The sequence below is a fragment of the Podarcis bocagei genome (assembly GCF_964188305.1).
Source record: "Podarcis bocagei genome assembly, chromosome: 13".
NCBI lineage: Eukaryota > Metazoa > Chordata > Lepidosauria > Squamata > Lacertidae > Podarcis > Podarcis bocagei.
Window position 1 is genome coordinate 31,013,372 of NC_138138.1, and position 16,039 is coordinate 31,029,410.

A 16,039-nucleotide genomic window follows, 5' to 3' on the forward strand; every position below is an offset into this window, starting at 1 on the left:
GGTGTTAATTAGGCAGCTTCTCATTTAAATACAAACAAAATTAAATTTCTCTCCCCTTCCTATTGATGCAAAAGTATAATTGTTGAAAACAAAATTGGAATTAGGCAAGTAACACTATGGGGAGCTTCTTCACTTTCGGGTAACTAACAGGGGGTGGGTCAACTGATTTTTTTTTTTTTTTGACAGAACACTTATATGATGGGTTAATATGCTTTGTCTTATCAAAATATCCTTCCACAAACAGTATTTCACCTATCCAAAATTCTTGCATCATTAATAGGAGTATTAGTGTCAGCATTATTTATAACCCAGCCTTGAAACAAATACAAGTATAAATCTATGAATATATTTTTTTTCTAAAAAAATTGGATGAGAACCTCAATAACAGTGGCATGAGTTTACTGCTCAAGTATTCCCAATTTGCCTTTTTTGAGATCTGAACATCTGCTAGGTCCCATCATGTACCCTGATATTCTTCCAAGTCAGAGTAAGAAACTATGAAGCAGAGTACTGTTAATTTCCTGCAGAAAGACATTTTCCCACTAGAGCCCAACAGCACTAATTAGGTCTTAACTTTGAATCCCATCAGGGAACATGTAGCATTCCAAGAAACTTAAGAATTGCTTCATAATGTAGTTGTTGCTTGAGTGGGAAAATATATTAAGGTTATTTTCTTCTTTAAATGTATTCAGGAATGTGGTCATCAGAAATGGCCTTCTGCAGTTCAAATATCTTTCTCAAGCTGAACCAAAGCCCCCTTCAAAGTCTGACTGAGATTTGATCATTTTCAGCTTTCCCTCTTGCTGATTTCTGCCAGGTCCCATTTATTCAATAGTTGTGGGGAAGCAAGGAGGAAAACTTTAGCAGAGGAGGCACTTGCACTTTGAGTAGCCCCCCAAAATGAGACACAGTGACACAGGATTTTAGCTTAAGTTTTGGGGCAATTAACTTTATTAAATACAGAATTTGAGTGGTATTGCCTTAGGCCTTGGAATCCCAAGACTATATCAGACTCCCGCTCGCATCGCAGGGAGTCTGTTAAGGGTGAAACATCACCAGAGGGAGCCCCGCCAGTAGCAACTGACTTGAGCTCACCCCCAGTGTCCCCATGGGGTCCTGGCATGAACCTAGCCCCTACCACGGAGTTTCGGACAAGATCCAGACCAACTCCTGGATTCCTTTAACAGAATACCCTTGACCTTGGGGGGGGGTATGTGATGGGCACACCTCCTCTCCCCCACACATTGCTGATCCAATGCCTAACCGCTAAACCTTACAAAGTTGTGGTGATTACTATGCGGTAGGTGGAAATGAAATGGCCCTGCCAATCTGCCAGATTGAAAAATTCCTACCAGGCCCCCATTGCAAAACAGGCGACCAACAAAGTTCATAGCAAGGCCAGATGCACAAAGGAAAGGGTGGGTGGGTGTTCCACTGTGCAAGGTAAAAGAGGTCCAGCAATCATTGCACAGGGCTTATATTGTTTCACGGCCACCCCCCAAGCCAAGCTTGGCTTTAGGGTCCAAGTGACTGCAAAATGACCAGCCAGAGTGGAACAGGCTTACTCTGCCCGCACCAGATAGTGGGGCGTGCTCAGAGATCCGATCACAATGTGTACCCTCAGTGAAGTAGATCTGATTTGACAGAGGATAGCAAGCCTCCAAGCATGTATTGTGCCATCATAGACACAGGGATATGTTGTAATTGCTGCTGCTAGCATATGATTGGAAGGCTTAATCTTTATATACAAATTATATTTGACCTTTCCCACAGCACACCCCCAAATATAGTTATCTCACACAGTTCAGATGTTTTCAATATTGAACAAAATTTCAGCAACTCCAAAATCACCACCCCCACCTTTCATCCCCAAACCCACTCGCTTAACTGACCATCCTTGGGGAGAGCCCTGAAACAAGCCAAGGCTATTAGCCTTGCTATTCAGGAGGCTGTTAGCCTAACATTTTTGCCTATCGAAAGAGTGATTCAGCTGTGTTCCTCTGCCTTAATCTGCTGAAAGACAAGTAACTGCTGGACTCCCTACTAGTGTGATGCCAGAATTTAATTAAGTTTGACGAAGGAGGATTGTTTTGGATCAGTGGCTAATAAAAAAAAGTGGCAGCGGCAGCGAGAGCCCTCCAAGCCAAGTCGCTTAACCAGATCAAAAACAAAATCTAAACAATTAAGCCTGACAGACTTCTTGGACTGGACAATTGCCAAAATTGAACAAGAGGTGCCTGATGGGTTAGAAACAAGGACAAGGGAACCTTTCACACCTTGTATTTAAGTGTTTGACTAAGAAGCTAACCAGGAGGAAGGATGGACAAATTATAGCTGAAAAAGAATGATCAAATCATTCATCAAGGAGACATTAAACCTACAAAGACCAGTTGCCCCAGTTCTAAGTGGCCAAGCATGAAGAGAAATCCACATTACCCCTTATGGCCTCACAAACCCCACACCCTCACTGTCCACGATTTAGAGGAATGTGTGTAAAGGAGATGAGGTGGGGAAGCTTTTAAAGTCTGAGTTCCACATTCTTACTAGAGCAGCTTTCGGGGGGGGGGTGTGTGTAACATATTACTGGTGGTGAGAACAAAGGTAAAAGCAGTTGGGCTCAGAGGCAAACAGTGCAGGGAGCAACATACAAAATACTTGCTTTTCTCCTAAAAACTGCATTCCTGCCATGAAAAATAATAATCAAAGGCTTATACGTGCATCGCTCTTTCTTCCATCAAAGCTAGCAGTTGAAGAATACATTCATGCACTTGAGGAGAAAGATCATTATGGGGTGTGGCATGGTGAGAGTCCCAAACACATGTAGACTCTCCATGGTTAGAGGCTTCGGAATACCAGTTGCTGGAAAATGCAGGAGGAGAGATTACACTTGTGCCCAGGTTCTGCTTGGGGATTTCCCATGAGCCTATGGCTGGCCACTGTGACAGCAGGGTGCTGAGTTATATGGACCCTTGGTCGGAGTTCCTTTCCCTAGTCATAGTCCAAGAGTTGGACACCAGAGGACAGGGACAGCGGCTCAGGGTCTGAAGGCATGACCCTGTTTTTCCCCACAACCAAGTTGCATAAAACCTCCAAAGGGCTACTGTGTCATAGATAATAGTGACAATGTTAAATATGGCCCTTAGTTTACTGGGCATATCTAGGCACAATTGAAAGTGCTAACAGATAAATGTACTCAGGTCTTAAGAATCAGCATAAGAGATCCTGCTCATAGGCCCAAGATCAAGATAAATGAATTTACTAGGATTAAGAGACAGGGCCTGCTTTATTGTCAGCTCATTTTGGAGAAACTTTGACTAAACATGGTATAGTTAAGAGTGTTGAACCTGGGAGACCAATTCACATTGTTGCTCATTTTAACTTGATACAGCCTTACTTTTTAAACTGACTGTGTATGAGTATATGAACTTGCTTGTGGGTTTGTTTTTGTTTTATATTTAAATTTTACTGAAACTCAGTAAAAAGATATACAAAAGTTTATACCCAGCACAAAGTATTTTTTTTAAAAAAATAAACCAGAACAAAAAAAAACCTAATCTAAAAAGAAACCATTCCTCAACAAGAGGGAATATATCTTTCCGTAACTTGCTTGTTTTTCCCTTGTTGATTACATTTGTTTGTTTCTTTTAAATAATTCATTTACCTTACCATAAGCTTTTTTAAAGCTCCTTTTACTTCTTGATTTCTGAGTGTGTAGATGAGTGGGTTTAACATAGGAGTCACAGTTCCATAGAAGAGAGAAATTGCCTTATCCAGTTCATTTGTGGTTTTAGTTTGGGGCCGGATATATGAAAATATAGCAGTTCCAAAGAAAATGGTTACCACAGTCAAATGGGACGCACATGTGGAAAAAGCCTTCAGTCTCCCACCTGATGAATGGATTCTCAGAACTGCCACAATAATGCATAAATATGAGAAAAGGATAAAGGCAAAGGGAGCAAGCAATGTGAGGGATCCAATGAAGAACATAAGCAGTTGCCTCATGGAGGTATCTGAGCAAGCAAGCTTCATAACAGCTATAAGTTCACATGTGAAATGATTGATCACATTTCTCCCACAAAAGTGAGCTGGCAGGGCATAATTGGGAATCACTCCTAAAAAAAAGGCACTTGACCATGTCCCAGCTGCTAACTGAATGCACAATCTCTTGTTCATGATTAACATGTAATGTAGTGGGCTGGAAATGGCTATAAGCCTGTCATAAGCCATGACAGCCAACAGGAAGCATTCAGTCGTTCCTAACCAGACACCACTGTTCATTTGCAAATAACACATCGTAAAGGACATGGTGGGTTTGTCCACCAGGAGATTTGCAATGGCCTGTGGGATGGAAGATGTTGAATATCCAATGTCAAGGAAGGACAGATTACCAAGGAAAAAGTACATGGGGTTGTGGAGTCGAGGATCAGCAATGGTGCCCAAAATAATAAGAACATTTCCCGCAATGGTTATGGAGTAGACAGCTGTCAGGAATGCTATTAATCCCATCCTTGTCTTTGGTCGACCAGAATAGCCGATGAGGACAAATTCAGTCACTGCAGTCTCATTTTCATCTTCCATATCCTGAATCAAGTATTCAATGACACTGAGAATGGGATTTTCTAAAGAAAGGACATAACCAGCTTGCTAGTCAATAGTATTCAGGTATTTCAGTCATTAACACACTCTAACATGATAAAAAAATCACAATCCCACTAACATCAGAGATCACTAGGACTTGTGAAGGTAAATTCATATAGGATTGCATCCAACAACATGAATAATCTTAAGTAAAGACATATTGAATTCAATCAGATATACTCTAAGTTTATTTGGAGGTTATCAAACAAATACGATTTGTGTCACTGCATTTTGTGTGTGCTTACAATGGATCCCCAATCCAATAAATCTGAGTGAATTAATTGTTTTTGAATTTTTTTTCTTTTGTTTATGCTTCCCAAAATTTTTAACAAGATGAATACATTATTCAAGTTAATTTTCCCATTTAAAAAGAGATGGCTGCTCATTCAATACATATAGAAATATACTTTTAAAATAGACAGTGAATACCTTCAAATGCCTTTCACCTTCAAAACATTTTTGATGTCCTTCATCAGCCTTTGTTACTAAAATTAGAATTGACATTTTTTAACCACTGGTCTTCACCTGGTAGATCATGATCCACTTATGGGTCACAGCCAAACACAAGATGGTCTTCCAGAAGAGTCTTTCAGATATGGAAGGTAAAAAAAATAAGAAGCTGGTTGAAAAATTAATATTTGAGATAAAGTGGATCCTGAGTCTGAAAAGGTTTTATAGCATTATGGGATAAAGGATTGCCTTAATAAAGTATCAATTTCTGATCCTTGGAGAGTTTCAAAATGTTCTAAGTAGAGAGAAGGACAGTGCAGAAGGTAGTGGGTATATGTTTTGTTCATATCTGGGGGGAAAGAGCCCTTCTCTCAGGTTTTTTCTTTAGTTAGTTTATATTTTTAAATACACATCCTTATTCTGCATTCCCTTGGGTACATAGTCCCAGGAGCCTCATCGATTCAGCAGCCTCAAAAACACTCTCTTGCAATGCAGAATTGAATCTGTACCTGCTCATATGTAAAGAAAAAGAAAGGAATCTGGTGCATTTTATGTGGGGGTGGTTCATAACACAGCAGTTGAGTACATTTTAAATGAAAAGTTGCCCAACAACTCCGGGTAGGGTTGCAAATTTCCCTGCCTGAAATCCTGGAAAGCTGAGATGGACATACTTATTCCTAAAAATGTTTACTTTTGACATGTCAACTAGATTTGCAAGAATCTTTTATTAGCAATATTAACACAACAGGTGCAGATAAAACCTTGCTCCCTGCCTAAAATAGATTTTTCAATAGTTGTAGAATCATTCATCCACTTTAAATGTGGTGCCTTTCCCCTTCCCACATGTCTTCTTAATGCTCCTTTTACTTCCTGATTTCTGAGTGTGTAGATGAGGGGGTTTAACATCGGTGTCAGTACCCCACAGAAAAAAGAAATGGTTTTATCAAGCTCTCGTGTGTCTTTACTTTGAGGTTTGAGGAATGGAAATATAGCAGTGACAAAAATAAAAAATAAAAATGCTTACCACAGTCAGGTGGGAAAAGCCAGCTTGAGAAAGCCTTCTACCTGCCACCTGATGAATGAATTATTCGCATGACCATTATAATGCACAAGTATGAGAAAAGGATAAAGGCAAAGGGGCCAAGAAATGTGAGAATCCCAGTTAAGAACATTAGCAGTTAGTTCAAAGAGGTATCTGGTCAGGTAAGCTTCAGAACTGCTTTCACTTCACATGTCACATGGTTAATTATGTTGTTTCTGCAAAAGTGAGTTGGCATTGCATACATTGGGACTATCCCTAAAAAATACACCACTGCTCCATGTTCCAGCAGCTAACTGAATACAACATCTCTTGCTCATGATTTGCATGTAGTGCAGTGGACTGGAAATGGCTATATACTGGTCATAAACCACGATGGCCAAGAGGAAGCATTCAGTCATACCTAACCAGACACCACCATTCATATGCAAGTAACACACTGCAAATGGTGGGTTTGTCCACCAGAAGATTCACATTCTTACTTGAACAGCTTTCTGGGGGGTGGATCACATACTACTGGTGGTGAGAGCAAAGGTAAAAGCAGTTGAGCTCAGAGGCCAAAAATGTGGGGAACAACATACAAAATACAGCCTTTCTCCTATAGGCTGCGTTTCTGCCATGAAAAAAATCAAAGGATTATACGTGCATAGCTCTTTCTTCCATCAAAGCTAGCAGTTGAAGAATACATTCATGCACCTGAGGAGAAAGATCATTATGGGGTGTGGCATGGTGAGGGTCCCAAATACATGTAGACTCTCCATGGTTAGAGGCTTCGGAATACCAGTTGCTGGAAAATGCAGGAGGAGAGACTACACTTGTGCCCAGGTTCTGCTTGGGGATTTCCCATGAGCCTATGGCTGGCCACTGTGACAGCAGGATGCTGAGTTATATGGACCCTTGGTCGGACCCTAGTCATAGTCCAAGAGTTGGACACTATAGGGCAGGGACAGCGGCTCAGGGTCTGAAGGCATGACCCTGTTTTTCCCCACAACCAAGTTGCATAAAACCTCCAAAGGGCTAGTGTGCCATAGATAATAGTGACAATGTAAAATATGGCGCTTGGTTTACTGGGCGTATCTAGGCACAATTGAAAGTGCTGCTATTGAACTTTAAAAGCCATCTACAGGTTGAGGAAGGCCAATATGCCAACAGATAAATGTACTCAGATAAATGTACTCATAGGCCCAAGATCAAGATAAATGAATTTACTGGGATTACTAGACAAGGCCTTCTTTATTGTCATTTACCAATTTACACTGTTGCTCACTTTAAGTTGTTACATCCTTACTTTTTTAAACTGACTGTGTATGAGTATATGAACTTGCTTGTGGGTTTGTTTTTGTTTTATATTTAAATTTTACTGATACTCATCAAAAGATATGAAAAAGTTTATACCCAGCACAAAGTATCTTTTTAAAATAAACCAGAATAAAGGGGGGTGGGGGAATTAGTCTAAAAAGAATCAGGAGCAAAGAGAAGGAAGGAAGATAGGGCGATGGAAGAAAGAAAAAATATAAGGGGGAGTGAAAGGGGGGATTATAAGTAAAGGTTGAAAAGACTTTTGATTCTCTGTAAGCTAAATATGATTAGTTGTTCAAAGTATTCACTCAAATAGACATCAAACTATTTTATTTTCTATAAAACAGTATTTTTTCATAATCTTCAAATCCAGTTACTAAAAGTTCATCTTCTCTTTCATGCAAAATGTTCATAAGAAGTTTCCAATCCATTATAAAATCTATAATGATTTTTCCTGATTAAACATGTTAAGTTTGTTATCTGAGCTAAGTCCAATAACTTTATCAACCATTTCTCAATAGGAAGGACTATATCTTTCCACAACTTCCTTGTTTTTTTCATTGTTGATTCCATTTGTTTTATTCTTTTAAATAATTCCTTTACCTTACCATAAGCCTTCTTAAGGCTCCTTTTACTTCTTGATTTCTGAGTGTGTAGATGAGTGGGTTTAACATGGGAGTCACAGTTCCATAGAAGAGAGAAATCGCCTTATCCAGTTCATGTGTGGTTTTAGTTTGAGGTCGGATATATGAGAATATAGCAGTGCCATAGAAAATGGTTACCACAGTCAAATGGGACGCACATGTGGAAAAAGCCTTTAGTCTCCCACCTGATGAATGCATTCTCAGAACTGCCACAATAATGCGTAAATATGAGAAAAGGATAAAGGCAAAAGGAACAAGCAATGTGAGGGATCCAGAGAAGAACATAAGCAGTTGGCTCATGGAGGTATCTGAGCAAACAAGCTTCATAACAGCTATGAGTTCACATGTGAAATGATTGATCACATTTCTCCCACAAAAGCGAGCTGGCATGGCATAAATGGGAATAACCCCTAAACAAAAGGCACTTGACCACGTCCCAGCTGCTAACTGAATGCACAATCTCTTGTTCATAATCAGCATGTAATGTAGTGGGCTGGAAATGGCTATAAGCCTGTCATAAGCCATGACAGCCAACAGGAAGCATTCAGTCGTTCCTAACCAGACACCACTGCTCATTTGCAGGTAACACATCGCAAAGGACATGGTAGGTTTGTCCACCAGAAGATTTGCAATGGCCTGTGGGATGGAAGTTGTTGAATATCCAATGTCAAGGAAAGACAGATTACCAAGGAAAAAGTACATGGGGTTGTGGAGTCGAGGATCAGCAATGGTACCCAAAATAATAAGAACATTTCCCGCAATGGTTATGGAGTAGACAGCTGTCAGGAATGCTATTAATCCCATCCTTGTCTTTGGTCGACCAGAATAGCCGATGAGGACAAATTCAGTCACTGCAGTCTCATTTTCATCTTCCATATCCTGAATCAAGTATTCAGTGACACTGAGAATGGGATTTTCTAAAGAAAGGACATAACCAGCTTGCTAGTCAATAGTATTCAGGTATTTCAGTCATTAACACACTCTAAAATGCAAAAAAATAAAAATAAATCACAAGCAGTTACTTTTAAAACCTTACAAATCTTACTCCCTTTTAAAATTACATCAAAACTAAATTGCAGCCATGTGGGCACTCTTTTAACATGCTTACATTCTATCCCCTTTAACTGAGGAATCATTTGGTTGGGGGGGGGGGTATAAATGCACTGCAAACTATGGAAATCCCCTATCGATCTGCCATTTCTTCTTCTGTATCTTGCTGGTTTAATCTCATCATCAAATGGCTGGCTGATCATGCATAATCTTGGCACACATTGGGGTCTGACTTCTTAATAGTATAGCATACATCTCCCACAGACCATCTGAAATACATGTTTTAGAAAAGCTGCATTAATAATTCAGAAATTATGGTCACACAGAAGTTTTCCAGCAAGACGAGGAAATTTTCCCAGTATCATTTGAAAAGATAAAAATGTTGCCTAAGTACAGTGAAATGATGGAATTGATTCTGAATGAGTACTTTTTAAAGTAATGAATATAAGAATTTCCTGATGCATGCATTGGGAAGAGGCACTAAAAATGAGGGGCAACTTTTGATCTTTCTGGAGAATGCAGCTAAGATGACACAGTCCAGTTAATAACTAATTCTTGTACTTTGAATTTATGCCATATGAAGTCTCCATATTGTCTTAATTCAATTGGACTAATGGGAGAAAGTTACTATGCTAACTTACTTAAATTCATTTAACTCAGGATTCAAGTTACACTTTTGTGATTTCCCCTGCCACTGAAGCAATACATTGTTCAGGGAATCTCCCCGACCCTCCAAAACAGCTGCAGAAGGATGATGGAAAACTCTTCTTCTGCAAATCTCCATAACAATATAATTATACTGCTGCTTCTAATTTAAGTGTGTATCTGTGTGTATCTGAAGAAGTGTGCATGCACACGAAAGCTCATACCAAGAACTAACTTAGTTGGTCTTTAAGGTGCTACTGGAAGGAATTTTTTTTTATTTTGACTATGGCAGACCAACACGGCTACCTATCTGTAACTTCCCAGTATATTTAACAAGCTGAATACAACATTCAAGTTCATTTTCTCATTTAAGAAGAGACAGCTGCTCATTCAATACATATAGAAATATACATTTAAAATAGACAGTGAATACCTTCAAATGCCTTTGGCCTTCAAAGCATTTTGGATATCCTCCATCAGCATTTGTTATTAAACTGAGAGTTGACATTTTTTAACCACTGGTCTTCACCTGGTGGATCATGATTCACTCATGGGTCACAACCAGACCAAAGACAGCTCACCAGGGCAGTCTTTCATATATGAAAGGTAAAAAATAAAAAATAAGAAGTAGGTTGAAATATCAATATTTGAGCTAAGTATGGATCCTGTGTCTGGAAAGGTTTTATAACATTATGGGTACACAGGATAAAGGATAACATTAATAAAGTATTAACGTCTGATGCTTGGAAAGTTTCAAAATGTTCCCAGTAGAGAGAAGGGCAGTGCATAAGGCAGTGGATATATGTTCAGGGAAAGAAAAGCCATTTTCCCCTTAGTTAGTTTACATTTTTAAATACACATCCTTATTCTGCATTCCCTTGGGTACAAAGTCCCAGGAGCCTCATTGATTCAGCAGCCTCAAAAACACTCTCTTGTAATGTAGAATTGAATCTGTACCTGCTCATATTGTAAAGAAAAAGAAAGGAATCTAGTGTGTTTTATGTGGGGGTGGTCCATAACACAGCAGTAGAGTACATTGTACACGAAATATTTCCCAACACCTCCAGGTAGGGTTGCAAATTTCCCTGCCTGAAATCCTGGAAAGCTGCCACCAGTCATTGAAGACAATACCTAACCAGATGGACCAGTGGTCATAACTTGTATAAGGTGACTTTTAATGTACCTGTGTTTCATAGCAGTTCCAAACTCACCCCCCTCACTGTTTCATTTCATTATGAGTTGATTTCCAAATTCCCTTTATCTACATACATCTCCTTAGAATTTGAATAGATTCACCATTGAATGACATGGATGGAGATTCTTCTACCTAAAAGCCAAGTTATAGGGAACCAGGCAGAGGGCCTTCTCTGTAGTGGCGCCCTCCCTGTGGAACGCCCTCCCACCAGATATCAAAGAGAACAACAACTACCAGACGTTTAGAAGACATCTGAAGGCAGCCCTGTTTAGGGAAGCTTTTAATGTTTGATGTATTGCAGTGTTTTAGTATTTTTTTTGGAATCTACCCAGAATGGTGGGGGAAGCCCAGCCAGATGGGCTGGGTATAAATAATAAATTATTATTATTATTATTAAAAATGTTTACCTTTGACATGTCAACTAGATTTGCAAGAATCTTTTATTAGCAATACTAACAGAAGAGGTCCAGATAAAACATTGCTCCTTGTTTAAATATACTTTTACTGTGGCACCTTTTCCCTTCACACAAGTCTTCTTAATGCTCCTTTTACTTCCTGATTTCTGAAAGTGTAGATGAAGGGCTTTAGCATGGGTGTCACTACCCCATAGAAGGAGAAACAGTTTTATCCAGCTCTCGAGTGCCTTAACTTTGGGGCTTGAGGTATGAAAATATAGCAGTGCCATAGAAAATGCTTACCACTGTCAGGTGGGAAGCACATGTAGAGAAAGCCTTCAACCTGCCACCTGATGGATGAATTCTTAGGGTGGCCATTATAATACGCAAGTATGTGAAAAAGATAAAGGCAAAAGGGCCAAGAAATGCGAGAACCCCAGTTCAGAACCTTACCAGATGGTTCAAAGAGGTATCTGGGCGGGTAAGCTTCAAAACTGCTTTCACTTCACCTGTCACATGGTCAATCATGTTGTTTCTACAAAAGTGAGCTGGCATTGCATAAATTGGGACTATCCCTAAAAATACATCAGTGTTCCATGTTCCAGCTGCTAACTGAATACAACACCTCTTGTTCATGGTTAGCATGTAATGCAGTGAACTGGAAATGGCTATATACTGGTCATAAGCCATGATGGTCAAGATGAAGCATTCAGTTGTACTTAACCAGACACCACTGCTGGCTTGCAAGGAACACATTGCAAAGGACATGGTGGGTTTGTCTACCAGAAGATTTGCAATGGTTTGTGGGATGGAAGTTGTTGAATATCCAAGAAGGATCCAAGAATGTCAAAGAAGGACAGTTTACTGAGGAAAAAGTACATGGGGTCGTGGAGTCGAGATAAGCTGTAATATCTCTTCCTCCTTCTGCCATTCCTATCCATCTACGTCTGCTCTTGGGGGCGGGGGCATGTTGCAACCATCTAGACAGGACTGGGGGAACCTCAAGGGTGGAGAGGAAATAGCTGTAAATTGCTTAACTGGGATGATCATGAGATATATTGTAGTCAAGGCTGATGAACCATCATTTTTACTTTGGTTAATAGTTTCAGATTTGTTAAAAAAAATGAAAAGTATGGTGTGTGTTTTTAAAAAAAGGTTCAATAATATTGAATGTGAAATCTTAAACATATTTATTTGCCGATTAAATAAGATGTAAAAAAGTATACATTGCTTGGTAACAAATAATAAATAAACAAAAAACAAAACTCTCAAAGCAGTTTACAAAAATGATAAAACTATCAATAAGAACAATTAACAGTAATAATTTAACACTTTTGAAAAGTTTAAGTAACAATAAATTATAAACAGATTAAAAGTTGCATAAACCTAAGTATCTGGGTATTTACAATACTTTAAATATTTTTGTCATTTCTCCTGGGTGTTCTTTATTAGTAGTTGGTATTAAATGAAAGAAAAGCCCAATAAGACTTATTACTTTGTTTCTTAGTTAGCTAATATTTTTAAACCATGTTCTTCCTCTACATTCCCGCTGGAGGATATTCCCAAGAATGTCACTGATTCAGCACCCAAGAACAGCCTCACACCATGCAAAATTCATGCTGTTAATATTTAAAGAAAGAAATTAAGCATCCAAATAATTTTTCATTCAGGTAAAAATGAACGTGGGCAAATGGGATTGCTGCCATCTCTGAAACTGACTGCAGTCATAGACTAATTAAAATACACTGATTTTACTGGCGCCTATTGAGTACACTCTGAGAAAACATAGTTGAAAACCACTCATTTAAAATAAAGGGGAGGAGGGCTGCAATAGATGCTAGAATATCAACCCACATCAATATTAAATAAAAAGTTGAAAGAACAAAAAAAAAATCTGTCCATATATCATGCTCTGGTGAGGGTATTTCATAGATGTGGCTTCACAATTAAAAATGCCCTTGGTGGTAACTCAGAATTCTAAAACTTCAGAAAAAGATTATTATTATTATTATTATTATTATTATTATTATTATTATTATTATTAAAAAGGAGGGAGTAAAAGGGAGAAAATAAAAAATAAAAGATGAAAAGACTTTTGATTCTCTGTATTCACTGAAATGGATATCAAACTATTTAATTTTTATAAACCAATATTTTTATCTTCATATCCAGTTACTGCAAGTTCATCTTCTCTTTTATGCAAAATGTTCATAAGAGGTTTCTAACCCTAAAAAAGAATATAATGATTTTTTCCTGATTAAACATGATAAGTTTGTTATCTCAGCTAAGTCCAATAATTTTATCAACCATTTCTCAATAGGAGGGACAATATCTTTCCATAACTTGGTTGTTTTTTCATTATTGAATCCCATTTGTTTCATTCTTTTTAATAATTCCTTTACCTTACAATAAGTCTTCTTAAGGCTCCTTTTACTTCTTGATTTCTGAGTGTGTAGATGAGTGGGTTTAACATGGGGGTCACAGTTCCATAGAAGAGAGAAATTGCTTTATCCAGTTCATTTGTGGTTTTAGTTTGAGGTCGGATATATGAGAATATAGCAGTGCCATAGAAAATGGTTACCACAGTCAAATGGGAGGCACATGTGGAAAAAGCCTTCAGTCTCCCACCTGATGAATGGATTCTCAGAACTGCCACAATAATGCGTAAATATGAGAAAAGGATAAAGGCAAAAGGAACAAGCAATGAGAGGGATCCAGAGAAGAACATAAGCAGTTGGCTCACGGAGGTATCTGAACAAATAAGCTTCATAACAGCTATGAGTTCACATGTGAAATGATTGATGACATTTCTCCCACAAAAGCGAGCCGGCATGGCATAAATGGGAATAACCCCTAAAAAAAGGCCACTTGACCATGTCCCAGCTGCTAACTGAATGCACAATCTCTTGTTCATGATTAACATGTAATGTAGTGGGCTGGAAATGGCTATAAGCCTGTCATAAGCCATGACAGCCAACAGGAAGCATTCAGTTGTACCTAACCAGACACCACTGCTGGCTTGCAAGGAACACATTGCAAAGGACATGGTAGGTTTGTCCACCAGGAGATTTGCAATGGCCTGTGGGATGGAAGTAGTTGAATACCCAATGTCAAGGAAGGACAGATTACCAAGGAAAAAGTACATGGGGTTGTGGAGTCGAGGATCAGCAATGGTGCCCAAAATAATAAGAACATTTCCCGCAATGGTTATGGAGTAGACAGCTGTCAGGAATGCTATTAATCCCATCCTTGTCTTTGGTCGACCAGAATAGCCAATGAGGACAAATTCAGTCACTGTAGTCTCATTTTCCTCTTCCATAGCCTGAACCAAGTATTATCATGAATGACACTGAGAATGGGATTTTCTAAAGAAAGGAAATAACCAACTTGCTAGTCAATAGTATTCAGGTATTTCAGTCATTAACATACTGTAAAATGCAGATTAACATGCAGTTATTTTTAAAATGTTACAAATTGCTCCCTTTAAAAATTGTATAAAAACTAAATTGCAGCCATTTAGGCACTCTTGTAACCTTCCTACATTTTATCCTGTTTAACTGAGAAATAGTTTAGTTATAAAAGCAAAAAGTTTGTATAAATGCATTGCAAACTATGGAAATCCCCTATTGATCTGCCATTTCTTCTTCTGTATCTTGCTGGTTTAATCTCATCATCAAATGGCTGGCTGATCACGCATAATCTTGGCACACATTGGGGTCTGACTTGTTAATAGTATAGCATACATCTCCCAGAGACCATCTGAAATACCGTATTTTTTGCTCTATAAAATTCACTTTTTCAATCCTAAAAAGTAAGGGGAAATGTGTGTGCATCTTATGGAGCGAATGCATGCTGCGCAGATATCCCAGAAGCCAGAACAGCAAGAGGGATTGCTGCTTTCATTGCATAGCGATCCCTCTTGCTGTTCTGGCTTCTGAGATTCAGAATATTTTTTTTCTTGTTTTCTTCCTCAAAAAACTAGGTGTGTCTTATGGTCTGGTGCATCTTATAGAGCGAAAAATACGGTACATATTTTAGAAAAGCTGCATTAATAATTCAGAAATTATGGTCACACGGAAGTTTTCCAGCAAGACGACAAAATTTACCCAGTATCATTTGAAAAGATAAAAATGTTGCCTAAGTACAGTGAAATGATGGAACTATCCTGAATGAGTGCTATTTTTAAGCAATGAATATAAGAATTTCCTGATGGATGCATTGGGAAGAGGCACTAAAAATGAAGGGCAACTTTTGATCCTTCTGGTGAATGCAGCAAGGATCACACAGTCCAATTAATAATTAAATCTTGTACTTTGTATTTATGCAGAAGTCTCCATATTGTCTTAATTCAGTTGGACTAATGGGAGAAAGTTAATGCTAACTTACTTAAATTCATTTAACTCAGGATTCAAGTTACACTTTTGTGATTTCCCCTGCCACTGAAGCAATACATTGTTCAGGGAATCTCCCTGACTCTCCAAAAGAGCTGCAGAAGGATGATGGAAAACTCTTCTTCTGCAAACCTCCATAACATTATAATTATACTGCTGCTTTCAATTTCAGTCCCACAAACATCAGAGTTCAAAGGGACTTGTGAAGGTAAGTTCATATAGGATTGCATCCAACACCCTGAGCCCAGCTTCGGCCGGGGAGGGCGGGATATAAATAAATTTTATTATTATTA

The 16,039-nt window shown here is 38.6% G+C and overlaps 3 protein-coding genes across 3 annotated transcripts; all 3 read right to left on the minus strand.

Moving 5' to 3' along the window:
* Nucleotides 1-3,657: 3,657 nt before the first annotated feature.
* Nucleotides 3,658-4,578, minus strand: LOC308570574 (olfactory receptor 13H1-like; the record flags this gene model as incomplete). Its single annotated transcript, XM_081165491.1, has 1 exon — nt 3,658-4,578. One exon carries the CDS (start codon nt 4,576-4,578, stop codon nt 3,658-3,660), a length of 921 nt encoding a protein of 306 aa, XP_081021617.1.
* Nucleotides 4,579-8,025: 3,447 nt separating this feature from the next.
* On the minus strand, nt 8,026-8,946 carry LOC308570575 (olfactory receptor 13H1-like; the record flags this gene model as incomplete). Its single annotated transcript, XM_081165492.1, has 1 exon — nt 8,026-8,946. One exon carries the CDS (start codon nt 8,944-8,946, stop codon nt 8,026-8,028), a length of 921 nt encoding a protein of 306 aa, XP_081021618.1.
* Nucleotides 8,947-13,753: 4,807 nt separating this feature from the next.
* Nucleotides 13,754-14,674, minus strand: LOC308570572 (olfactory receptor 13H1-like; the record flags this gene model as incomplete). Its single annotated transcript, XM_081165489.1, has 1 exon — nt 13,754-14,674. One exon carries the CDS (start codon nt 14,672-14,674, stop codon nt 13,754-13,756), a length of 921 nt encoding a protein of 306 aa, XP_081021615.1.
* Between the last annotated feature and the right edge of the window lie 1,365 nt (nt 14,675-16,039).